Source organism: Perognathus longimembris, chromosome 11 (genome assembly GCF_023159225.1).
Source record: "Perognathus longimembris pacificus isolate PPM17 chromosome 11, ASM2315922v1, whole genome shotgun sequence".
NCBI lineage: Eukaryota > Metazoa > Chordata > Mammalia > Rodentia > Heteromyidae > Perognathus > Perognathus longimembris.
In genome coordinates, this window is record NC_063171.1 from 57,402,400 (window position 1) to 57,427,666 (window position 25,267).

The following is a 25,267-nucleotide window of genomic DNA, read 5'->3' on the forward strand; positions in this document are numbered from 1 at the left end:
TCCCTCACCCTGTGAGGTCTGTGTGACCAGGGATCGCAGCTCCATGCTGTAATCTTGTCTCATTCTCCCTCCTCTCTCCAGCCCTGTGATCAGAACGATTCCCATCTATCCTGCTCCCACCTCCTCTCCACCTTCAGCCTTCCTTCCTTTCTTTCCCTCTCCTACATTTTACCCTGTGTCCATACGCTCCCTTCCTCCTTCCCTCCCCCCCTCCCCACCATGGGCTCTGAGCCTTCCTGGGCTGCCAGCCCTACTCCTCGGGGCACGCTGTTTGCCCCCAATGCCACCACACCCTGGCTGGGCCGGGATGAGGAGCTGGCCAAGGTAGAGATTGGCATTCTGGCTACCGTCCTGGTGCTGGCCACTGGGGGCAACCTGGTGGTGCTCCTGACCCTGGGTCTGCCCGGCCGCAAGCGATCTCGAATGCACCTGTTCGTGCTGCACCTGGCCCTGACCGACCTGGGCGTGGCGCTCTTCCAGGTGCTGCCGCAGCTGCTCTGGGACATCACCTACCGCTTCCAGGGCCCTGACCTGCTGTGCCGGGCCGTCAAGTACCTGCAGGTGCTCAGCATGTTCGCCTCTACCTATATGCTGTTGGCCATGACTCTGGACCGCTACCTGGCCGTCTGTCACCCCCTGCGCAGCCTCCAGCAGCCCAGCCAGGCCGCCTACCCGCTCATCGCTGCGCCCTGGCTGCTGGCCGCCATCCTCAGCCTTCCTCAAGTCTTCATCTTTTCTTTGCGCGAGGTGATCCAGGGCACAGGGGTGCTGGACTGCTGGGCACACTTCCACTCCCCCTGGGGACCACGAGCCTACATCACCTGGACCACTATGGCCATCTTTGTGCTTCCTGTGGCCATGCTCACAGCCTGCTACAGCCTCATCTGCCAGGAGATCTGTAAGAACCTCAAAGTGAAGACACAGGCTGGAAGGGAGGAAGGAGGGGGCGGGAGGATGTGGAGGAAACCCTCGCCCTCCGCCCCAGCCGCAGCCTCTCGCGGGCTGCCCTCCAGGGTCAGCAGCATCAGCACCATCTCTCGGGCCAAGATCCGAACGGTGAAGATGACATTTGTCATCGTGCTGGCCTACATCGCCTGCTGGGCCCCCTTCTTCACCGTCCAGATGTGGTCCGTGTGGGATGAGAACGCGCCCGATGAAGGCAAGTGTGCGGTCTGTGGGGGGCTGGGAGGGCCACGGGAGGGAGGGAGGGAGGGAGGGAGGCCCAGGGAAAGGTCACTGCTGGTTTGTCAAGTGAGTGAAGCAATTAAGAAAGCAGGTGCTTATTTGCCTTAGTCCATTTTCTGTTGCTATAACTAAATACTGGACGCCGAGTAGTTTATAAAGAAAACTAAGTTATTGCTTACTGTTCTTGCGGCTATAAAGTCCAAGGTCAAAGGGTTGCATTCTTGCATTTGTAAGGGGAAGTACCGAGGATTGAACCCAGGGCCTCCAGCTTTCTAGGCAAGTGCTCTACCACTTGAGCTATTTCTCTAGCCCTTTTGTTTTTATTTTGTTTTGAAATAGGATCTCACTAACTTACCTCGGCTGGCTTTGAACTCATTATCCTCCTCCCTTTGCCTTCTAAGTAGCTAGTACTACAAGCATGTACCGCCACACCTGGCAACAGGCCCACTCTTAGGATGATAAATCTACTGCTTTATTAACCTAGTGACCCACGAGCCCATGACTCTGTTCATGAAGGCAGAGCTCCTATGACCCCTGCACCTCCCGAAAGCCTTCTTAAAAGCGTCTGTACTATAGGACTCGAGTTATATTTCCACTATGGGAGTTAGCCAGGGGGAATCAACACCAGAACCACGGTACTTTCTCATGTGAAGGGACGGTGCTGCCCCCCTTAGCTTACTCAGGCACTGTAAGTACCTTTTATGTGAAATTTCTAGAATTTTAAAGTTTGGTAACTCATTTAACAATTTGAAACTACTGTGCAATGCCAATAAAATATAAGTTTTGGCACCCAATCAGCTTCCAGTTTGCTATATGGGCTTTGAACTTATGGAAGAGGATTTTCAAATTATCATAGCCCAGGAATGGTCTCTCTTGCCATTCCTCCCTCCTATACCTGGGTGGGACTCTGAGCTCCCCCTCAATACCCACTTCTAATTCATTAGGACTAACCCAGAACCAAGTCAGCTCTCAGGGTCAGCCCCTTCATTGGGCCAGGAAAGAGCCCTGATTTGCCCAAGAGCGCTGAGCTGGGAGAGGAACGCACCCAGGTCTCCTGTCTTCTTATTCTTCCTTAACCTCATGTTCTGCCCACAACCCTGGTTCTAAACATGGATGCCAAAGGCGAGAGGCCATCCTCCTACACAAGAAACAGAATGGGGTCCTCCAAGAGGCCTGTGTCCCAGTGGTCGCCAGAGAGGCCTTGCTCCGATCATGTTTCTGGGGGTCCATGTTCTGGGGGGTGCAGATTCAGACGCAGCTAGTGGTCTGGCCGGGGATGATGAGCTTGTTCTCAGGAAGGCAAGGTGGGCTCTGTTCCTGCTCCGCCAAGCACAAGTGCGGTGTGGGGAGGAGGGCCTGAGGACAGAGCACCTCCCAATGGGCGGGGCTCCAGCCTAGGCCTGTGCGCATGTGCTGTGTGCCTGCCCTAGGGAAGCTCCATCAGGTTTCTTTCGAAGCTTTCAGGAGTGCTCTGGCCAACGCACTCGCACTCAGGCTACCAGTTCCTACCAGGTCTTCAGAAGTTGTGCCCTCGCCTTGAGTCTCTGTTCTGGATCCCACAACATACACTCAAGCCAGTGCTTGGCTTTTAACGCAGCCATGCAGCCGAAGCACAAAAAGAATGCCAAGCTCCTACAGCCATGTTCTATCATTTTGTGTGTTCCTGCTTGGGATCAAACCCAGGGTCTTGTGCATGCTCGGCAAACACTCTACCCCTGAGCCACAACCTCACTCATTATTATTATCATTATCAGGGTTGTTGTTTTGGTAGTACTAGAGGCTTAGTGCTTGCAGGGCAAGCGCTATACCACTTGAGCTATTATTCCTCCAGCCCCTCTCCAGCTCTGGTTGTTTTTGAGATAGGGGCTTCACTTCCTGCCTGGATATGTTGTGGACTGTGATCCTCCTTTTCAGACTTCCTACCACCACTGGGAGGATAGGCGCATACCACTGCACCTCTGCTCTTCCTGTTGAGATCGTGGTTCTCAAACACTTGTGGCCTGTGCTGACCTCGAACTGAACTCGTCTTGAGCTCTGCCTCCCAAGTAGCTGAGATGATAGGCATGAAGCACCGGTATCTAGCTCCAGCCCTTGTTTTTCTAAGACAGTCTCACTATGCCACTCAGGCTGACCTTGAACTCAGAATCCTCCTGCCTTTATCTTCCAAGTGCTGGGATTACAGGCAGGTGCCCCCCTACCTGGCCTTGTTTCTTCTTAACCACCACTTTGTTATCAAGAAACTATTTGCAAAGTATCCTTTAAGAAAAAAAAAAAAAAGATACCGTATAAGCAATGAGGCAGCACACCACCAGGGACCAGCAGATAGGAGGGCGTGCGAGTGCTGAGCCCGTGGAGTTCTCACGCTGTTCAGGGTGCACATGTCAGTCCTTGGGCCTCAGAGAGGTAAAATAGCTGGTCTAGAAGGCCAGGCTAGGAGGAGCCGGAGCTGGGATGGAATCAGGGTTTTGATAGGCCAGCCTTCATCCACAGCATGACTTTACTCCAGCAATCCGCTTAACCAAGGGTGCCAGGAATGAGGGGGTCATGAGGAAGCACCCAGAAGATGGGGGAGTTGCCCATCATCCAGTGCAGCCCTCCCTACTCTCTTGCCGTACCCACGGCCGTCACAGCCAGGCCTGTCACCTCGTCTGTGCCGAGGGATCACCACGGAGCAAGGTATTCTCTGAGCACCGCGTGCAGGGGCCAAGGGGGATCCTGCGAAGTGCTCTCCTGGGAAAGTAAAAGCCCTTTGGGCTGAGGTTCACTTCCTTAAACATCTCTTTGCAGTAGGCCCTCCCATAGCGGGGGTGATAGGTGCATGTCACCACTCCCAGCCTTTTCTGTTGAGATGTGGGGGGGGGGGGGTATCTCAAAAGCACACTGGCTCTTTGGCCAGCTCCTGGCCTCTTAACCTCCCAGGTCTGAGTCTGGGTGTGGTGGATCTGAACCTTAGGGTAGATTCTGGGGTTTCCTTGAGACCCATCCCATTGCTCCACACCAATACCTGGCTCAGATGGGCCGAGCCACAGCGATGAGTCCACGCAGCCCAGATGGGGTGCTTCCCCTGCCACGCCCCAGCCTCCTCTCAGCCGCTCTCCCGCTGAGTCTGCCCTTGTCTTGGGCCACTGCATCTTGGCCACGCCCGCGGGAGAGACCTGGTTACCAGAAGCTTGCTAGGCCGGTGACACCGCCTGTGAGGTTGGCGGTTGAGATTCTGGCGGAGTAGGAGGCGGCGGAGGGGGGCTCAAGCAGCACATCTTGCTCACTGGGCTATAAAATCGAGCACTTCCCCAGATGTTTCCCTTCGGCTCTGACATTGCTTTCCACCTCCACCGAAGAGCAAGCTGACTCCAGAAGCCACAGCCCTAACCACGGTGGGCCCACGGGACTCCTTTTTGCGAAGAAGTGTTTCATTTTCTCTTTACAAAGAAGATTGTTCTGGAAGGTACCTGATCAGACTTTGTTCTCCCCTCCCATTTTCGCCGGACCAGGGACACACGGGGGCCTCGTGGCCTGTACCTGATGCTTTCCCTGCTCTACACATGGGCCTGGTGACAGAGGGGCCTGCAGAGCAGCCACGCTCCCCTCCCAGCCTCAGCTCAGTCCCCAGCGTAGGGCCCGGAGCCCACAGGTGTTCAATGACGGAATAACAGAATGGGCGGGACTGCCCTTGAAGAACAGAGAACAACCTTCTTCCTGTAATTCCTGACGAGCTGGAACTATAGGCATGAGCCACTGTGCCTGCCCCCTCCTTGACAGGATTCACCTTGCTAAATTCAGCTTGAAAGAAAGCTTAGCTCCTATCCTCATTCTATTAGTTATAAAGCAAACAGGAAGACATGAGGAAGTGGCCCAAGTGGTAGAACACCTGCCTAGCAAGGGCAAGACCCTGAGTTCCAATCCCAGCACAAAACAAAACACAAAAAACAGTGAGCTGAGACTCTGGAGTCCAGAGTCCCAGGTTCATGTCCCCATTGTGTGCATTATCAGTTGTAGAACCCCAAAGAAACCTCTTCTCCTCGGCATCCTCATTTGTTCAGTGGCTCCCTAGCGTCTTCTCCCCGGCCCCTACTAGCTGTCATTCACAATGGCTTTGCTGAGTGCTGGTGGCTCATGCTAGCTACTCAGGAGCCTGAGATTCGAGGACTGAAGTCGGAAGCCAGCCAGGCAGGAAAGTCTGTGAGGTTCTTGTTTCCCATTAGCCACCAAAAAGCCAGAAGTGGAGCGGTGTGGCTCAAGTGTAAGAGTGCTAGCCTTGAGCAAAAAAAAGCTGTGACAGCGCCTGACCCTGACTTCAAGCCCCAGGACTGGCGCATGCGCACGCACACACTTACACATACACACACGCACGCATGCACATCTAATTGCTTCTGTGTCTCAGCAGATTCCACCAATGTGGCCTTCACCATCTCCATGCTCCTGGGCAACCTCAGCAGCTGCTGCAACCCCTGGATCTACATGGGCTTCAACAGCCACCTGCTGCCGCCGCCCCTACACCGCCTCCCCTGCTGCAGGCCCCTCCAGCCGCGGCTGCGCAGGCAGCTCTCCAGCGGCAGCCTGTGCAGCCGCCACGCCACGCTGCTCACCCGCTCCAGCTGCCCGCCCTCCCTCAACCTCAGCCTGGGCGGCCGGCCCGGGCCCGCAGGGACGGCAGCAGCATCGCTGAAGGACTCGGAGCAGGCGCGCAGGGAAGCTACCATGGAGACCGGCATCTTTTAGACACGACCTCCTGGAGGCGGGTCCTGGGCATAGGGACTGGGAAGGTCAGGGCTGCTGCCCCAGGGGGCGCTTGGCTTGAATCGTAGCCTCACAGCTGCCCGGGGCGTGAGGATTGCTGTCTCTGGCTCTAATCTCAGACACAGAGACTCAGGAGAGCAGAATGCTGGCCTCCTTGGTCCTGTCATATTTGCAGAGTGCCACGAACACTAGTGGCCCAGGCCCACGTCAGGATGGCACTACTGGGGGCTCCCAGGTGCCAGGAAGTCAGTGCTTTGTCTACCTGTCTCCCTTCTCCTCTCCCTCCTCCTTTTTCTCCTTCCTCTTCCTCCTTCCTCCTCCTCCTCTTCCTCCTCCTCCTCCTCCTTCTGTCCTGCTGCAGTTTGAACTCAGGGCATGGGCACTGTCTCTGAGCTTTTTCTGCTCAAGCCTTTTTTTTTCTCTACTCCCTGAGGTACTTCTGCTTTTTGCTGGTTCATTGGAGATAGAGTCTCACCAACTTTCCTGCCTGGGCTGACTTAGAACTGTGATCCTCAGATCTCAGCCCCCTGAGTAGCTAAGCTCACAGGCTTGAGCCACTGATGCCTGGCCCTGTTCGACTCTGACTAACTCATCCGACCCCAACCAGGAGAAGGAGGTAAAGGATGTTTTATAGGCCCGTGTCCTTCCTCTGAAGTGACCCCCCCCCCCACCGCCATTCAGAGGAGAACGATGATTTAATGGCAACCTGGTACTTAGGAAGAACTCTTCAAATACAAGCTCCCCCATCACTCCTCAAGGGGGCGCCCTTGGTCTTGTATGGGGTGGGTAGTCTTCCATGGTGCGGCCCACTGGGGGTGAGGATGGGAGGATGGGAGGATAAGAGGAAGTGAAAATGGCTACAGAATAAGGAAGAGCCAGAACCGTCTTTCCAGGCAGTGGGCCTGGCGCCCTCCCTGGTCTGCAGCACTTCTCCGGGGCTGCCCAGAGGAGGCGTCTTGGAGAGAGGCTGGCCGTGCTCTGCAGAGCGAGCGGCCAGGAGGATTCCCATGGAGGCTGGGATCGAGCACCCAGCGGCGCCTGGGGAAGTCCGGGGCCTCTCTGGGGCTCAGCTTCCTCACCTTACAGCAGGTGAGATGGCGCCAGAGCTTTCATCTCTGCCCGTTTACTATCCACCCCACTGGGAAGGCAGCGAGCGGAGGAACACAGTGTTCTAATCCACAGGCTGCAGGACTGCTGGATTTCAGCCACTGTACTGTGTATCGCAGTGACCTCGGGTCCCACGATGGCACCGACCACTCTCACCTTCACTTTGGTAGCATGGAGTCCTCCCTGTGGCTGGAGGTGGGGGGTACAGCAAGGCAGAGCAGAACTGGGCCTTGCCCACCTCCCCTTCTTGTCTAAATGCCTGTAAATACTTTACTGCCAGATGCATATTAATTATGCATGATAAGGTAGATGAGACACTGGCCACACCCCCCAAAGACTTGGGTTTGAGTCTCTTTTCACAAATACGTCCCTATTTTTGTTGTTCTTTTGTTTGGGGGGGGTCTGATTTTTGTTTGTTTGTTTGTTTGTTTTTGGTTTTGCTTTTTTGGTCAGTACTGAGGCTTAACTTCAGGGCCTGGGTACTATCACTTAGCTTTTACACTCAAGCCACACTTTCAGTTCCAGCTTTTTGCTGGCTAATTGGAGGGAAGAGATTCATGGATTTGTCTGCCTGGGCCGGGTTTGAACTGCAATCCTCAGATATCAGCTTCCTGAGAAGCTGGGATTACAGGCCTGAGCCACCAGAGCCCAGCTTCCTTCTTACTGTTACTTTTTTCATTCTTTTTCTTTTCTTCTCTTTTCCATCCTTCTTTTCTTCTTTCTGTCTCTGTCCTCTCTCTCTGTCTCTGTCTCTGTCTGTCTGTCTGTTTCTATAGACCAGGCTGGCCTCAAAGTTGAGCTCCTTCAACTTCAGCTTACTAGATCTCACCCTTTGTCTATCTGCACAAACTTAGCAAGTTGCCCAAGCACTGAGCAAGACAGCTCGGTCCTCATTTATTAAGAAGAAACAGCCATGCTGCCTTCGGGGCAGGATTTCTAGGCCTGTAGGCTGAAGATCTCTCTGATGACAGCAGAGGACAGCCACAGCCTGCTTCCCGATTGTGTCTGGCAGGTGACTTCCAGGCCTAGAGTGTGTACAGGTGAGAGAGGAGAGGAGCCAAGTGCAGGAGAAGCTTGGCCACCCTTTGCCCTCAGCAGCAGCCCCGTAGCAATATTGTGAAAGGGGAATTTCCCAGTGGAGTGCCGTTTGGTCTTGCACTCTTCTGCCAGGGGAAAGGCTGTACTTGACCCATTTCAGAAAGCTGGTTTGGTTCTGTGGGGAGGCCAGTGGGAGAAGGCCGACACTGGACGTTGGGATTCAGGGGCCTGGGCCCATGCCTGGGACCTCCAGGAGGACATGATGCCTCTTGGCTGGATCATTGAATGGCTGCTTTTGCAGGAGCTGTGGGAGCTGTCAGGGACAGCCTGAGCCAGGGGTGAGCCTTGATGGGGACAGGTATGAGCTGCTGTGGGAAGCCAGAGACACGCTCTGTGTTCCCTGTGGTCAGCCTCATTTCTGACCACTACTAACCCCAGAAAAACATCGCCTCTGGGCTGAGCACTGTGTGCACGGTCCACACCCTCCTGTGGACTGCGGAGTGCGGGACTTCAGCCTCTGAAAACCCATGTAGGAGCCGGGCATGGCAGTACACACCTGTAATCCTAGGCATCAGGAGGCTGAGGCAAGAGGATTGAGAGTACAAGGCCCTGGTGAAACCTCTCAAAATATATAACAAGCAGAGAGACAGAGAGACAGAGAGAGAGAGAGATTTAAGCAGCGATGTCAGCACAGGAGGGGGCAGGGAGGGAAGAGGTTGCTTGGAACGTGGCTCATCAGCTAGCTGACTGTGGATTCCTCAGAATGATTTTCCCTGTTGTTTGGCACAGGTGGCCATTTCCCAGGTGGCGAGGCCTGTGCTCTTATGGAGGGGCAGAGGCTATAAATCTGGCCCTGGTTGTAGCAGGTAACTTGGATCTGGAATCTGAAATGAATAAATCTCTTTAATATGCAGGGGCATCTTTATTCCCTCGGGACAATGACAACGGGACATGCGAGATGAAATTGAAACGTGATCTTCTGAAGCAATGAGGTTGGGGAGGGGGGCGACCTCCCTGGAGCACCCCATCACCAGGTAGTAACGTTTCCTCTGCTCAAGTGGGAAAGGCAATGTCCCAGAGTTCCCCCTGGGGCCACAAGGTGGCAGTGTGGAGCTGAAAGCCGGGTCATGGTCAGCCTGGGCTGGCTGGGTTGAACTGCCCGAGAATCTGGGAGAAGCACCCTGCCAAGCCAAGTGTTACAGTGTGCTCACCCCCACCTCTTCTGGAAGGCCTGAAGCCATAATGATCCCCTTCCCCAGGGGCCAGCAGGGGCAATCATCCACCTCTCAGAGTGAATGCCATACTTCACGTTCTCCCGAAGTCCCAGCACGGTGGCCCTCTCTGACCCAGTTCTGAGTCACATGCTCGTGCCCTAAGGCCATGGAGGATGTATTTGCTAAGGGCAAGGGATGGGAGGTGTCGTCTGAAGAGGAAGAACTGAGCACAGGCATCACTACCCAAAAGGCAAGGAAATGTAAGCCCGAGTGCTCTAGGGAGATGGTGGGCCCTCAAAGCACCAGATGAGCTGTGCGCAGTAGCACATCCTGTGCTCCCAGCTACGGGGCATGAGGGGCAATTGTAACAATTGCGGCGAAAGTGCAGCTGTACAAAGAGCTAACAAGACCCCATGTCAATCGAGGAGGCTCGGCATGGCGGTACCCAGCTGTCATCGTAACTACTGGGATATGTACATAGAAGGATTCTGGTCCAAGGTGGCTGGGGCAAAAATGCAAGATCACCCCAAAGTAACTCTATCAAGAAAGGGCAGGGCAGGGCTCAAGTGAGAGAGTACTGGCCTCGATTGAGCAAGGTCTTTGGCTTAAACCCCAGAACCTCCATAAATAGATAGACAGATTTTGACGTTGGCTACTTTAGAATAAAAATCCACCGGGCGGAGCACAGTGGTGTGTGTCTCTAACCCCAGCGCTCAGGAGAGAGGAAGATCACGAAATCAAGATGAGTCCGGGCTATACAGACTCACCTTAAAAATCAAACAACAACACATAGAACTAGAAAAAGAAAAGCAGGAAAAAGATTTCGGTGAAGTCAGGTCGCATTTACTGTGGTCTCTGATTCCAAGTCATGTTGGCAAGAAATCAAGCCAGTATAGATTGCTACAGATCAGCCATTTCTCTGCATCGCATTGGAGAAGAAAGGTTCAGTCCCCCTCCCCAGAGGCGCCCAGACTGGAGCCCAGGATTTCCCTCTGGAGGTGACAACAACATGGAACCCCCCGCCCCCCCCCCCCCCCCGCAACTGGAAATCACTTCTCCTGGAGTATCAACCTTCACAGTGATTGTTCTTACAGATTGAGGCAGCTGGCTCTCGAAGCGAGTGCGAATATCACTGAGATGGGACCTTCCTAACTTTTTGCTTGGGCCGATGGTGAACCTCCAACCTACTGACCACCTCCCAAGTCATGTGGAGTCACATGTCTGCTTTTGTTTTGTTTGTGTTCTTAGCAGCACTGAGGGTTGAATTCACCTTGTAAGGCAAGGCCGTTTGCCATTTGAGCCACTCCACCCGCACATTTTGATTAATTATTTTTTTTTTGAGCGAGATCTTGCCTCATGACTGGGCTGACCTGGACTGTGACCCTCCTCTCTATGCTCTGACAATAGCTGGAATAATAGGTGCGCACAGCCTTGCCAAGCCATTGGTTGAGATGGGGTCTTACAAACTTCCTATATACCCATGGATGGATATTGAATTTTTATTTGGTTAAATATTGGAGGATTTTCCTGGGAGTAACTAATTTTGATGCTGGTTGGTTTTGAATAAGTCTTATTTGCTGTCTTTTGCTTGTAAGAAATAACAAAGTCATAGGTTGGCTGATAAGGGCTTTCTGCATGAATTCTCTCCATCTCCGAGGACAAAGCAGGATTACAAAGCAAAATGTATCACTGATAAAAAGGTCAGAGTGCAGGGCTGAGCAAGAGGAGCAAAGAGAACTATGGGTTCACTTTTTATTTTAAACTTTTAAGGAAGTTGTTTATTGCCAATAATGAAGGAACTCAAAGAGAAGTCATTTCACCTTCACCAAACAGAGCTTCATTCTAGCTGATGAGAATCTTTACACAGAGCTTACCGCCTTCTCTCTAAGGTTTTCATGCTTTCTCTGCAGGTTCTTCCTAATATCTGCTATGAGTCTTACTGGAATATGAGCCTATCCCCACCCATGTTTGCTTAAAGTATATATTTTTAAAAAGCATTGCACTACAAAAGAAATATAAGAATCCATAGACGCTGCACCTCATTTTTAAAACAAAAAAACCCACAGAATTCACATGGCCACTTTAGTGTATTCCACAGGGTCAGAGACGGCGGGCTTCAGGACAGTCCAGAAACTGGGTTTATGACCTTGGGGGTTGACATTGACATAGTCTGTGGCTTCCTTTATGTCCTCATAGTCCCAGGCAGGGTCTTTCTTTTGTCCTCCATTTGCTGAAAAGACCACTTGTGTGTAATTCACACCCTTGGTGTCCTGCAGATGAAAGTCAGAGACATGTGAGGTGTGTGGCAGTTTCCGCCCTGTTGGAGGAGGCAGGACTCCAGGATTGAGCTCCTTCTGAGGCTCAGCCATGGCTTGCTAGGAGATAGCTCAGATCCTGGTTGGTAGCTGAGTTGGGGCCAGGGCAATGAGGAAGAAGAAGGCCAGTGGAGTCATTCCACTTGCCTGTGGGGGCCCAGCTTAAGGACAGGCACATGGGAGGGGAGGATGGGCAGGCAAGAGAGGACAGGACTTCGCAGACCTGAGTGCAGGGGCTGGGCATAGGGAAATGGAGTTCCCGGTAGCATGTTCACAGATAGTCTGCTCAGACCCACTTTGGGTGATCCGTGCTTTTGGGACTGTGGCAGAAGTAGGGTAGCCCTCATCTAAGGATGCTTTGGGGACTGGCCACCCCCTCCTCTCTCCCTCCATCCTCCATGGCCGGGGCTGCCTGACCTCCTTATTTTGCAGCAGGGACCCAGGCTGCCCCTGACGCATGATTACCTGGCAGGTGGGAGGCACGATGTCCAGGCTGTCTGAGGATATGCGGCTGTCACCTGCAGGGGATAGACAAGTGATTCTTCTTCCCAGAACAATCCAATTAAGAGAGGACAGAGGCAGGGGCAGGAGACAAAGACAGAGGCAGAACCAGCCACACAAAGAGTGAGGAAGAGAGACACAGAGCCCCCAAATGAGAAAGGGGGCGAAGGGTGGTTGGGGAGAGAGCTTCCAGCGATCGTCAGGGATGAGCCTAGGAGCCCACATCTGCTGCCCACGCGAGCTCATCCACAGCGAATGAACCGCACAGCAGGCTGCGTGGTGCTCGGGGAGGACGGGCACCAGGAGAGCAGTGTGCCCGGTGCACCGTGCTCTGGCCTGGCAAGCCCCAGACTCGGGTCCCAGTTCACGTTCCAGTCTCATCCCTGGGCGCTGTCCCCGAGCTTCTGTGCTAGCACTCTACCACTTTCCGCTTTTTGGTTGTTAATTGGAGACTAAACATTTTCAGCCTGGCCTAGCTTTGGACCTTGACCCTCAGATCTCAGCCTCCAGCACGCCCAGGATTGTAGAGATGAGCCACCAAATGCCCGGCTTCCCATCTCTTTTGCACCCCAGTTTTTGCCCTCCGCAAAGCAAGAAGCTTGGGCAGTGAGGGGGTCCCTGGGTCCCTGCTAGCCTAATGACCTCCAGCCCCAGCCAGGCTGGGTGAAGCTCTTGGCCAAGGGCCCAGGGCCTCCCCTTTTCTGCAGAAACACCAAAGGCCTGGGAGCAGCACCCTCCCGGGCCCACAGACCCCGAGGCCTTATCTCAACTGAAAAGATGAAATCAGATGGACTGAGTAACTCTGACCAGTCAGGAAATAAACCTGTGGAAAAGTGCTGAGGTGGGCGTGCCAGCCATCTTGCTGCCAAATCAGCAGTTTCTGTGTGGTTAGGGACCCTCTGGGTCACCAGCCCAGGAGACTCAAAAACAACAACAGGTGTGGCTGCGGGGGGGTGGGGGCAGGGGGGCAGCTCAGTGACACAGCATTTGCTGCTGAGTCCGATAAGGTCCTGGTTCCACCTCCGGCAACACACACACACACACACACACACACACACACACACACACACACACACACACGACGAACTGGCCTATGGCATAATACACAGCAGCGGCCCTGGCTGGAGGCTTGCAGAAGCAGAGAGCGCGCCCACCCTCCCACCCCGCCATCATTCCCCCATGACCCACGTCAGGAATGAACTGGGCCACGCAGGGGCCACGGGCTTTACCCATGTGGTAGGATGGGCAGGTTTTGTCTTTTTTAAAAAAGGGAGATTGGTAGGGCCCAGACTCATAGAATGTGGAGTCTCTGAGGAGAGCTTGGCCAGCAAGCACAGTTCTCTTCAGACAAGCTCTCTCCAGCCGCTCACTCACGTTTGAAACAGGGAGCAGGTCCTGGGGTGTCTTGGCCTGTCCAGATCTCCTTTGTCTCCTTGGCAGCTGGGGGGTAGTGGTGGGCAGATCTGGGCCACTGGGCCTGGAGCCTGGTCTCCTTCAGTATCCGCTCACTCTGGTAGGCTAGAGGGCAGAAAGCAAGGGCAGAAAGTGACGGGAAGGAGGTTCTTCTGCCTCCTCCCTCAGTCAGGCAGATGACACTCAAGATCCTTTCATACCTCAGTGCTGCTGGGGTCCAAGATCCCTGGCTTTGGCTGGAGGAAAGCATCCCTCTGAGGCCCTCAGAGGCCCCGCCTCCATCCCTCTCCTCTGCTTCCCTGCACCATTTGCAACCCTTGCTGTGCCCAGCTCAGCTGGGCCATGGCTGCCATGGGCCTCCGCAGTGGGACTCCCTTCCCGAGAGTCTATAGGAAGAGCCCAGCGCCATGCCAAATTCATGTCTAGTACTTCCCACCCTCTCCCAGACATGGCTGGGTGGCTTCTTGATCTTGCTCTCCCATGACATGGAAGTTCTTCATGGTAAGAATTTCTGTTTTGTTTCCTATGGGGAAAAGCAGGACCCAGACAGTGCCTGAGGTGCCTGGTAAGTATCTATTCAGTGAATGAATGAATGAATGAATGAATGAATGAGTGAGTGAATGATAGAACAAGGGAGAAAGCTGACTTTGTTTACTGGAAAACCCTTTGAAGCACCATCCTGCAGAGTCTCCATTCATTGTGCACACTCAAATCCCCATTACGGAACTGGCTTCTCACTGTACTGCTTTCCAGGACCAAGCTTCTCTACCTGTACTGTGAGTTCAGGGATGTCAGCGATCTCAGCCTTTCACATTTGCCGCTGTAGCAACTGCAAGCCATTGCTCACAGACAGGGCTTTGAGTGATAAAGAAAGCTACTCAAGCGCTGGGGATATGGCCTAGTGGCAAAAGTGCTTGCCTTATATACATGAAGCCCTGGGTTCAATTCCCCAGCACCACATATACAGAAAACGGCCAGAAGTGGCGCTGTGGCTCAAGTGGCAGAGTGCTAGCCTTGAGCGGGAAGAAGCCAGGGACGGTGCTCAGGGCCTGAGTCCAAGGCCCAGGACTGGCAAAAGAAAAAAAAAAAAGAAAGCTACTCAAACCAGGCACTTAGGCCTGTAATCCTAGCTACACATGAGGCTGAGATCTGAGGACCGTGGTTCAAAGCCTATCCAGGCAGGAAAGTCTGTGAGGCTCTTACCTCCAACTAATCAGCAAAAAGCTAGAAGTGGAGTTGTGGCTCAAGAGGTAGAGCACTCGCCTTGAGCAAAAAAAGCTCCCTGCCTTCATGCCCCAAGACTGATGCACACGCACATGTGCGCGTGCACGCGCACGCGCGCGCACACACACACACCCCTCAGAGCTCCTCAGGAGGCTGAGCTCTGAGGATTATGGTTCAAAGCCAGCCCAGGCAGTCTGTAAGACTCTTTTCTCCAACTAGCCACCAAAATGCCAGAAGTAAAATGCCATTCTTGAGCTCTGGGACCGTGCCTAGGCCCTGAGTTGAATCCCCAGTACTGGAGAGAAAAAAAGAAAGAAAGAAGGAAAGCTACTCGGGTACAAGGCAAAGCACCCTCCACGCAAGCCGGTGGCCAGGAAGTGCGGTACTGAGGACATCAGCTGTCATTCTAAACAGAAGGTGAGGTGAGACCAGGCGACACGAGAGGTGAGGATTCTGGCCACAGGCTGGTGGAGGGCACCGGTGATGGGGCTCTGGTCAGGGGGTCGTTGGCTTGGTTTGGGGGAGTAGCTGTGAGGGAGACGGGGAGAGGGAGGGAGGCTGGGTGAGTTACCTATGTGCCTGGTAAGCAGGTGAGTGATGGCCAGGAGGAGGCCGGCCTGGAGGAAGAGGGACACGGTTGCAACGACGATGCCATGCCAGAGCTCCATCTGTCTGTTGGGAAAGGAGTTGGTCAAAGTCAGAGGCGACGGAGACATTAATTCAATTGCAAACCTATTCCTGCCCCAGCCAGAGGCAAACATCTATGTTGTGATGAGTCTCAGGTCAGGTCCCTTGGCCTTCATGGACAATAGGTTTGAGGCAGCCCACTTAGCTCATCAGCATGGTGAGCTTCCGGCTGAACAGCTGCTGGTTGTGAAGTAGGTAGGGCTCAGGCCCTTTGGGGGCGGGGGGGGGGGGCGGGGGGCAGCAGGAGGAGCTGCCCTAGTGCCCTGTCTGGTAGTACTGCTGCCACCTATAGGATCCTCCAGGCAGCCTGCAGGAGGTAAAGCCCTGGGTCAGCACTTCTGGACCCTGGGCCCCAATTCCCATCGGGCAAGCTTACCTGCTTTGAGGGATCATTTGCTGATCTCTCTCCAGACTTCATGTTTTGAATATGCAAACTAGGCAGAAACAATATCAATACCTAGAAGCTCACCAGTAGGTATTCTGTGTTAGCCACACCCTCTGTCTCCATCTTGACTCACCTCATTCTCTGAGAGAAAGCAAGCAATACCAGGCACCAATGAGTGACAGCTAAGACCACAGGGCTGGCATGTGGCTAGGCCTGAGCTCCAAATCTGCACTCGTTTTTTTTAATTAGCCAAAATTAAGAATTTGAGTAAAATATTACACAAACAGATGTTTTTAAACCAATTTAAATATTTCCCTAAACCTATGGACCAGCAATAGAACAGGACCTTAGATTTACATATTGACATGTACTGACATTCAGCATGTCTATGTAGGAGCTAATAATGGACATTGCTGATGAGTCTTTCAAAAAGTGGTATAGTATTCCAAGTCTAATCTGAGTCCACTGAGAAAGAAATCAAAACAATGTAGACAATAGTCTAGAATATAGACTACGTTATCTATTGTGGCAACAGAGAGCCTTGAAACCATTCAACACAGTTAAAATAAATAACTATTGCTAATATTATTGTGGAGATGACTATAGATGTCATAATAATTACTTAAAATAGAAATATAAAACCAATTCAAAATCACTTCTTAGCAATAGCCTGGGAATGAAACTCCAGATTTCATTTTGACAAACTGAGTCATTTTAAACAATAGCATTGTTACAAAACAAAACAATATGTTCTGTCTAACCACATAACAAGTTGAATTAAAACCTGAATACAATGTATAACATGTTTTTAACATCTGCAGTAACAAAACAGTACAGCTGCATAGAATCAAAGCAGGCAGGAAAGCATGTGTATGAATAAGCAAATTATTACCTGTATTTACTAAAGGATAAAGTGGCACTTATAATCAGTCATGAAAACTCAACTTAATCAATAGTGCCAGGAGAATCAGCTTATATTTTTGGCACGATTGATTTGCTATCCTTAACCCTACATAACATTGTACATTAGAGAATGACTTACTTGAAAATAATGAAACGCGGGGCTGCGGATATGGCCTAGTGGCAAGAGTGCTTGCCTCCCATACATGAAGCCCTAGGTTTGATTCCCCAGTACCCATGTATACAGAAAATGGCCAGAAGTGGCGCTGTGGCTCAAGTGGCAGAGTGCTAGCCTTGAGCAAAAAGAAGCCAGGGACAGTGCTCAGTCCCTGAGTCCAAGGCCCAGGACTGGCCAAAAAAAAAAGAATCTTGAAAATAATGAAACAAAATATTTTATAAACACTTATAAGGGAATATTTACACTGATTTAGCATAGATACAGACTTTCTAGATATGCCATCGATTCATTCAGAAAACAACATTAAGGAAAATATTGATATGTTCATTATATGTATGTTTACAGTATTTTTTCTAACTAAAGTCTTCTTAAAAACTAAAGAAAATATTTCAAACATAGAAGATAATTAAATGCTTAATATCCTAAATAGGTATAAAGATCTTAATAAGCAATCAAAAAATACCAAAAGGTAAAAGTGTCAAACTTTAAACTGGTAAAAATTTATTATGAAGCCAGATGCCACTGGTTCAATACCTGTGGTCTTAGCTACTCAGGAAGTTGAGATTCAGAAAAATCTCAATCTGGGCAGTAAAGTCTGTGTTGGTATCCAGAGTTCAAGCCCCAGGACCGGCAAGAGAAAAAAAAAAAAAAAAGAAAGAAAGAAAAGAATATCCATTCTGTACCGATCATATCATCAAGACCCTACCAAATGATAGAGTACTTTAGCAGTTATTTGAGAATAAGTTCTAAGTGGACCCCTCTAACCTCTGATAATAACAGTAAGGATGTTGATATTTATTGAGCATGTTCTAACTAGCCTTTTCAAATCAATTAGTTCATTTAATTCTCACCACCACCTCCAGAGGTATGTACTATTATTCTTTGTGATTAACAAGTTAATCAACACCGAGTCAGATAAATTAGCTAACATGCCAGACAACTGAAAGCATTACTGGGGCTTTGTGCTACGCAGGCTGCTGTTGGAGCCTGAGCTATCCCTAATGCATTAAAGAAATGAAAGTGTAGCTCGGTGGCAAAGCACTTGCCTAGAAAGTGCAACATCCAAGGTTCGATCCCCAGTACCAAAAAAGAAAAGACAAAAAAATAGTTAAAGAAATGAAAGTATAGCATGAGATGAGGAGAAAGCAGATTTATCCTTATTTGTGAAATGTATGATCATATGCATAAAATTCCCCAAACCAGTGGAATTAAAAAGGCTGCTTGATAAATCCCTCTACCGTAATACATATTCTACAATTGCAAGTTGTCCTTTCTGTTGTATCAACAATAGTAAGAGAGAAAAAAATACCCTGAGATTTAATGATCACAAGTATGGAAATGCTAAAAAAAAAAAAAAAAAAGAAGTCTAAATTACAAGAAATTATCTTGTAGAAAATAATAACACTTGGCGTGAGAATGTTTGACTTTAACAGAAAGACAATGTTCCTGATGGCAAAGCTAGAACACTTCTAAAAATGCTTTTGAAATTAACTTGTTGGCTCAAATATAATTGCAATCAGATTTTGCAGTGAGAATTTGTTTATGACTCAAGATTCTTCTAAAGTTTATCTGAGGGAAAAGAAAAACCAAAAAGAGCTTGAACATGTTTGTAAGAAGACAGACTTCTGACTAGCATTTAAGACTAGTATAGACTTGAAAAATATGTGCAAAAATAACTAGGTCACAAAACTAGCTCAGAAAGCAAGTGGTTCACCAAATGGTATACAGATGCCAATGGGCTAGCCACCAAGTAAAAAGACAACTTACATCAAGTCTTAAATAGAGAAACAAATCCCAAAGGAATTGGTAGCATGCATTACTGGGATTTGAACTAAGAGCTTTATGCTTGATAAGCTGGAGCTCTGCCACTTGAGCCAAGCGCCCCAGCCCAGCTTTTTGCTACTTTAGAGATGGAATCTAGTGAATTTTTCTGCCCACGCTGGACTCAAACCATGATCCTTTAGCTCTCAGCCTCCTGAGAAGGTATGGTTATAGGTATATGTCACTGGGCCAACTGGAGGATGAATATTTTAAATGGAGACATTAAAATTATAAGAGAATAGAATGAAATATTCCTATGGTTAGTATTAGTTATTAAATCTCCATATGCCAGAAAACTTCTTAGTTGTATGGCCACTGGAAGAAATCATAAAAGAACATATGAAAAATAGATTTGGCTGTAAAATATTAAAACTTCATACATTAAAACAAAAATGTAGGGCTAGGGATATGGCCTAGTAGCAAGAGTGCTTGCCTCCCATACATGAAGCCCTGGGTTCGATTCCCCAGCACCACATATACAGAAAACAGCCAAGAAGTGGCGCTGTGGCTCAAGTGGCAGAGTGCTAGCCTCGAGCACAAAGAAGCCAGGGACAATGCTCAGGCCCTGAGTCCAAGCCCCACGACTGGCAAAAAAAAAATAATAAAATAAAATAAAATAAAATAAAACAAAAATGTAAAGGCAAGACAAATTTAAAAAGTTGTACCAGGTATGGAAATATCATAATTTTAAAGAGATTACATGTTTACACACACACACACACACACACATATACACACATACATACACCACACACATATACCTGTATGAAAAACATTAGGATCCCAAAATGGGGCAAAGGATATGGAACAGAAAATTCACAAATGCAGAACCAAACCAAAACTAATATTGCAGATGAGCTCTAGAAGGCCAATTCTTTTAAAATAAACTGTCCAATTTTTTTAAAAAGGAGAAGCAGGCCAGGCTCACATCTGGAATCGTAGCTACCTGGGACCAGCAGCTGTCAGAAGGATCATGGTTTGAGACCTACCCAGGCCAAAAGTTTGTAAGTCCTCATCTCAACTAATCAACACCGTGTGGCTGCAAATATCGTCCTCCCAACAGCCATTCACATCCAGATGCCCCATCACAGTTTAGGGTGACTGAGGCATAAATGTAAGACCCCCTGGGACAAATAGAGCAGAGTAACAGCTCCAAAGCTCAGGTTTTCTCTTCTTTCCAAGTGTCTCCTTCCCACAACTGCCAAGAGGTCTGCACGAGACCATCGGACATCCCAGCTCTGTTCTCACCTCACTGTCAGACTCCGGGACCCCGTGCCTGGCTTTGTGGGTTTGTAGCCGTGAGTTCCCCAGGCCTCTGTGATTGCTTTCATGCTCTTCTGTGCCCAGCTTTGAATTCTTAGTCATTTTTGAACAAGACTGGATACCAGTGGCTCACGCCTGTAAATCCTACTTGCCCAGGAGACCGAGATCTGAGGATCTCTATACAGAGCCAGCTCAGGCAGATAAATCCGAGAGACTCTGACCTCCAATTAACCAGTAAAAAGCCAAAGTGGCTCAAGCAGTAAGAGGGCCAGCACTGAGCTGAAAAACCTAAGCAAGGGCATGAGGCTCCGAGTTCAAGTCCTAGTACTGGATATATATATATATATATATATATATATATATATATATATTTTAAACAGGCATACAGCCTTTCATTCTATGCACAGCACAAGAGGCGAGGAAGCCCCCTGGGCACTCCATCCATTCCTCTGGGCCTCTGGGCACTGGCCTTCTGAGGCCCTTCCAGGCTGGGGAGACCAGGAAGAAGGACCTGGGCTAAGGATGCTCAAGTGCTTCCTCCCACTGAGTCAGTCAAGCTGCTTAATATCAGGGTGCCTCAATTTCCTCAACTAAAAAATCTCTTAACTACTTCATGCATGAGGCTCACATGGGTCTGTCTAGAACAGTGCCTGGCACCCAGACAGCTCGGTTGAAGAGTCAGCTAGGATCGCTTCCTGCTGGTGTAGGCTTGGCCCTGCACAAATGTCTGTGTGGCTTTTCTCTGACAGCGCTCATTTTCTGGCTCCATTCATGGCCCTGTTACCCCCACTCCACAGGCAGGCCCTCTGATCACTACACAAATTGCTTCCTTTGCAGTTCATAACACATCTCAAGGAAACCACTCCTGGGCCAGGAAGGGGGGGAGCAGGGGGGGTGGATTTTTCTCTGGGATCTGGTTCCCAGCTGACACAAAAAGCAAACATTTGTAGCCCAGCTGCTGGAGAGTACTGAGCTGGGTATATCTGCTTAATATCTGAATTTTTGCAGATTCAAACCCATTTTACAGATGAGGAAACGGAGGATGCCTGCATTTTGCAGAATAGGGTTTCGAAGCCAATATTTTCTGGGTGCAAAATCCAACCACCTTCTAGTCAGAGCCCTAGTGGGCACCACTACAAATGCAGAAAGCTCTCAGATCTCAGAATAAGAGATCAGTGTTTAAAATGTTCAAAGTGCTGAATCTCAGCTCACGCCACACCGCTTGCAGATGGAATCCCACACCCTGCATCCGAACACGGAAAGGGGAGTCCTCTCGGAAGATTCTTGCATCCATGTGCACAGACAGACAAACAGACACCCCACACATGAACTTACCCAGATGGTGCTACCAGATGGTACTCACCTCTGGGGCCCTGGACAGGGTCTGAGCCCGGGCTGAGATGCAGCCGGATCCTAACAGACACGCCCTACCCCCCACCTTGCCAGCTGCCCTACCCGGAACCTTCTCCGTCACTGGAAGTTGGTCACCAATGTTTCATCATTTCCAAGGAAGTGGGGCACAGCCCCTGAGAAGATAGCATCTCGTTCAGATGCACGGGGCTGCTGAGCACGGATAACACCCCTCACTTCATTAGGGCATGCTCCGCCCTCCTCCCCGTGCAGATAGTTCTCGGAGATGGACATGTTTAGCGCACGCTCTCTCTCTCTCTCTCTCTCTCTCTCTCTCTCTCAGAGTGCACATGAGCACACATGTAGCATGGAAAGAGCACTGTGTCAAGAGTCCTGGACTCAAGTCCAGCTCTGGCACCAACCCGCCGCATGGGCTCACGGCTCTCTTCCCCTGGAGGGGCTCTTGTTCTTCCTGCTCTGCAGAATGAAGAAGCTGGTCCCTAGCTGTTAGCAAAGATCCCTTCTAATGCGAGTGTATATGCAATGTGACTGTAAACTAAGAATATGAATGGAGGGGCTAGGAAGGTGGCTTGGCGGTAGAGTGCTTGCCTAGCATGCATGAAGCCCTGGGTTCGATTCCTCAGCACCACATAAATAGAAAAAGCTGCAAGTGGTGCTGTGGCTCAAGTGGTAGAGTGCTAGCTCTGAGCAAAAAGAAGCCAGGGACAGTGCTCAGGCCTTGAGTCCAAGTTCTAGGACCAGCATAATAATAATAATAATAATAATAATAATAATAAGAAGAAGAAGAAGAAGAAGAAGAAGAAGAAGAAGAAGAAGAAAAAGAAGAAGAAGAAGAAGAATGGAAGCCCATCCATGCTGCTGTAGTCTCCCTGCCATCATTCTAGATCTGAGTCCTCCACCATGCTGTCCAGAGCTCCCAGGCCGCTCTACGCCGAGGATCCCAGACCCCTGTGTGTTTCAGGTGGCCCACGTGTGATTTCAGAGCTCCTTCTTTGACTGGGGATTAGGGTGGGGCGTGCCGACTACACAAGAAATGGTAGTGGGGATAGCAGGTGTCCAAGGCGAGTCGAAACTCCATGTGGCCAGAACCTCCGAGGGCTGGAGCTTTGAGGCCTCTGTCCTTGCTGGACTGCATTTTCCACATGTCCTAGGGTTTCATTTGTTCTCTTGGTGCTGGAGATGGGATCTGGGCCCTTGCACATGCTAAGCACATGCCAAGTACATGTGCTAGCACTAGGCCACCCTCTTGGAGTTTGGATCCCATCACTCTGGCCTCCTTTTGCCTCATGACTTTGTGCATTCTGTATCAACAAGGATGCTCCTCTAAGTAGTAAAGAGAATGAGTGTGTGTGTATGTGTGTGCGTGCATGTGTGTACACACGTGTACCCACACTGGTACTAAACTCAGGGCCTGGTGACCTTAGCTTTATTGCTCAAGGCTGGTGCTCTACCACTTGAGTCACACCTCCACTTTTGTTTTTTTTTTGCTGGTTACTTGGAGATAAGAGCCTCTTGGATTTGTCTTCCCAGTCTGGCTTCAGACTTTAATCCTCAGATCTCAGCCTCCAGAGTATTTAGAACTCCAGGCATGAGCCACGGGTACCCCCACCCAAAGACAATCCTTGAGGCTCTGTGTCATTCCTCACTTCTGTAACTCCCTACCAGGACTCTGCCTGTATTCAGTAGACACTCAATGAACGTTTGTGGCATGGATCACTGAGCCAGTGAAGAGGGTGTATACTGTTGATGCATGCACGGAGCACACAAGCCCATGCCTTGCTCACTTCTGAACTAATACAAGCCAACACTTGTCAAAGCTGAGGAGATCATTTGTTCCTAGGGGCACATCCGGGCTCCTGCCTCTGGGAATGGATGCACACTGAGATACCAGTGGGGCCCAGGTCCAGCACAGTATGACACCCTTATCTCTGCTCTGGGCTGCCAGACTCCAATCCCAAGGGTACAATGCACGCTCCCTTACATCAGACAGCAATAAAGGAAGTTACAGGCATCTGCAACAGCAACAGGAAGCTGTTTTTGATAGCTTATTACTTGGTAGAGAAGGACCTCAGATGGAGGTTGATAACATCCCCCCCACCCCCCCCTCTCTCCACTCACCTCCTCCCCCACTAGCAAGACAGCAATTCCCCCCACTTGCCATATGGTCCCCTTGTAGGAGAACAAAGATATTCTCTGTGGAAGTACCTTTATTTTTACTTTTTTCCATCCCAGAGGCTTGTACTCAGGGCCTGGGCACTGTCCTTGAGCCTCTTTGTACTCAAGGCTAGTGCTCTACCACTTGAGCCACAGCACCACTTCTGGCTTTTCCTGAGTAGTTTATTAGAGATAAGAGTCTCATGAACTTTCTTGCCTGGGCTGGCTTCGAGCCATGATCCTCAGATCTCAGCCTCCTGAGTAACTAGGATTACAGGTGTGAACTACCAGCTCCTGGCTGCAGAAGCCCTTTTAGCTCTTCATTTTTAATAGAGGGAAAAGTGTGGCTCTAGGCTGAAGGAAATTTAGAGAAAAACCTCTTCACTATCCAGCCATCCCAATCCAGGTTTGCATCATGCCTTATCTGTACACTTGCATTAAAAAGAACACTTCTCAAGGCTGAGATCTGAGCACTGCAGTTCAAAGCCAGCCCAATGCTTGTGAGACTCTCATCTCCAATTAACTACCAAAAAGCGAGAAGTGGAGCTACGGCCCAAGTGGTAGAGTGCTGGCCCTGAGGGGAAAAAAATTCAGGGAGAGTGCCTAAGCCTTGAGTTTAAGCACCAGGACCACACACACACACACACACACACACACACACACACACACACACACACACGCTTCAAGTTTTCTACATTATAAAAAAACGAGTTTTATAAGTCTGCAGTTTTACTAGGAAAGTGAAAGAGAATACCAAAATCAAGAGACACAGGATAAAAAGACAAATGACTACAAAAGCAATACTTGCAAAATTGTTTGGTGTAAACCAACTGAATAACTCATGGGGGGAGAGGGAAAGGGGAGGGGGAGGGGGGAATGAAGGAGGAGGTAACAAACAGTACAAGAAATGTACCCAAGGCCTAACGTATGGAACTGTAACCTCTCTGTACATCACTTTGACAGTAAACAAGAAAAAAATACAGATAGTAAAAATAAATAAATAAATAAGTCTGCAGTTCTGCTCAAAGTGACAGATGGAGTTGTAGCTCAATGGAAAAGCCCTCCCTGGCCTGTGTGAGGCCTTGGACTTGACCCCTTGCACTGTGAGAACAACAAATGGGGTGTGCCTGCTAACGGTGCTATTGTAAAGAGATAGGGTTTAGCTGGACACCATTAACTCAAACCTGTAATCCTAGCTACTCAGGAGGCAGAGTCTACAATCTGAAGGCTGCAGTTTGAACACAGCCTGGACAGTAAAGTCCATGAGACTCTTCTCTCCAAATCACCAGTAGGGGGAGGAGGGGCAAAAAAAGGGGAAAGGAAAAGAAAACCACAGAAATAGAGGCATGGCTCAAGTGGTAGAGCACCAACCTTGAGCAAAAAGCTCTAGGCCCTGAATTCAAGCACCATTGCCAGTACAAAAAGAGGAGAAAAGGGGTGGAGGAAGAGGAGGAGGAGGAGATGGAGGGAGGACCTAGTTAGAGGAAGTGGATGGCTGGGGGTGTGCCCTTGAAAGGTCTATCTTGTTCCTTTGCTCTGTCTTCTATTCTCGCCTCCCTGGCTGCCAAGAGGTGAGCAGCTCCATCCCACCTCTCTGCCCTGAAGCTCCTGTCTTGCCAGATCCCTAAAAGCAATGACTGAAAATCCAGCTGACCATAGACTGAAACTGTGAGCCAATGTAGTGTTTAAAAATTGACTAACAGACATGAGAAATGGGCTACTTAGGCACTCACAGGTAGCGACAGCTGCCAGGGTGGAGAGAACATATTGGATC

The 25,267-nt window shown here is 50.0% G+C and overlaps 2 protein-coding genes across 2 annotated transcripts; one reads left to right on the forward strand and one right to left on the reverse strand.

Annotated features, from left to right (window-relative positions):
• Positions 1-219: 219 nt before the first annotated feature.
• Avpr1b (arginine vasopressin receptor 1B) lies at positions 220-5,904 on the forward strand. The gene is made up of 2 exons (XM_048357644.1): positions 220-1,159; positions 5,570-5,904. Exons 1-2 carry the CDS (start codon positions 220-222, stop codon positions 5,902-5,904), a joined length of 1,275 nt encoding a protein of 424 aa, XP_048213601.1.
• A 5,445-nt stretch (positions 5,905-11,349) lies between these two features.
• On the reverse strand, positions 11,350-21,612 carry Rhex (regulator of hemoglobinization and erythroid cell expansion). The gene is made up of 5 exons (XM_048358245.1): positions 21,443-21,612; positions 15,306-15,406; positions 13,472-13,615; positions 12,062-12,114; positions 11,350-11,551 (listed from the first exon to the last, which is right to left on the reverse strand). Exons 1-5 carry the CDS (start codon positions 21,610-21,612, stop codon positions 11,351-11,353), a joined length of 669 nt encoding a protein of 222 aa, XP_048214202.1. The 3' UTR covers position 11,350.
• Positions 21,613-25,267: the final 3,655 nt, after the last annotated feature.

Coding starts and splice junctions, on each gene's coding strand:
- Avpr1b (XM_048357644.1), top strand. CDS start 220: ATGGGCTCTGAGCCTTCCTGGGCTGCCAGCCCTACTCCTCGGGGCACG. Junction 1,160..5,569: donor TGAGAACGCGCCCGATGAAG/GCAAGTGTGCGG, acceptor GTGTCTCAGCAG/ATTCCACCAATGTGGCCTTC.
- Rhex (XM_048358245.1), bottom strand. CDS start 21,612: ATGTCCATCTCCGAGAACTATCTGCACGGGGAGGAGGGCGGAGCATGC. Junction 15,407..21,442: donor ACATTGGTGACCAACTTCCA/GTGACGGAGAAG, acceptor CTTTCCCAACAG/ACAGATGGAGCTCTGGCATG. Junction 12,115..13,471: donor ACCTGCTCCCTGTTTCAAAC/GTGAGTGAGCGG, acceptor TATCCCCTGCAG/GTGACAGCCGCATATCCTCA.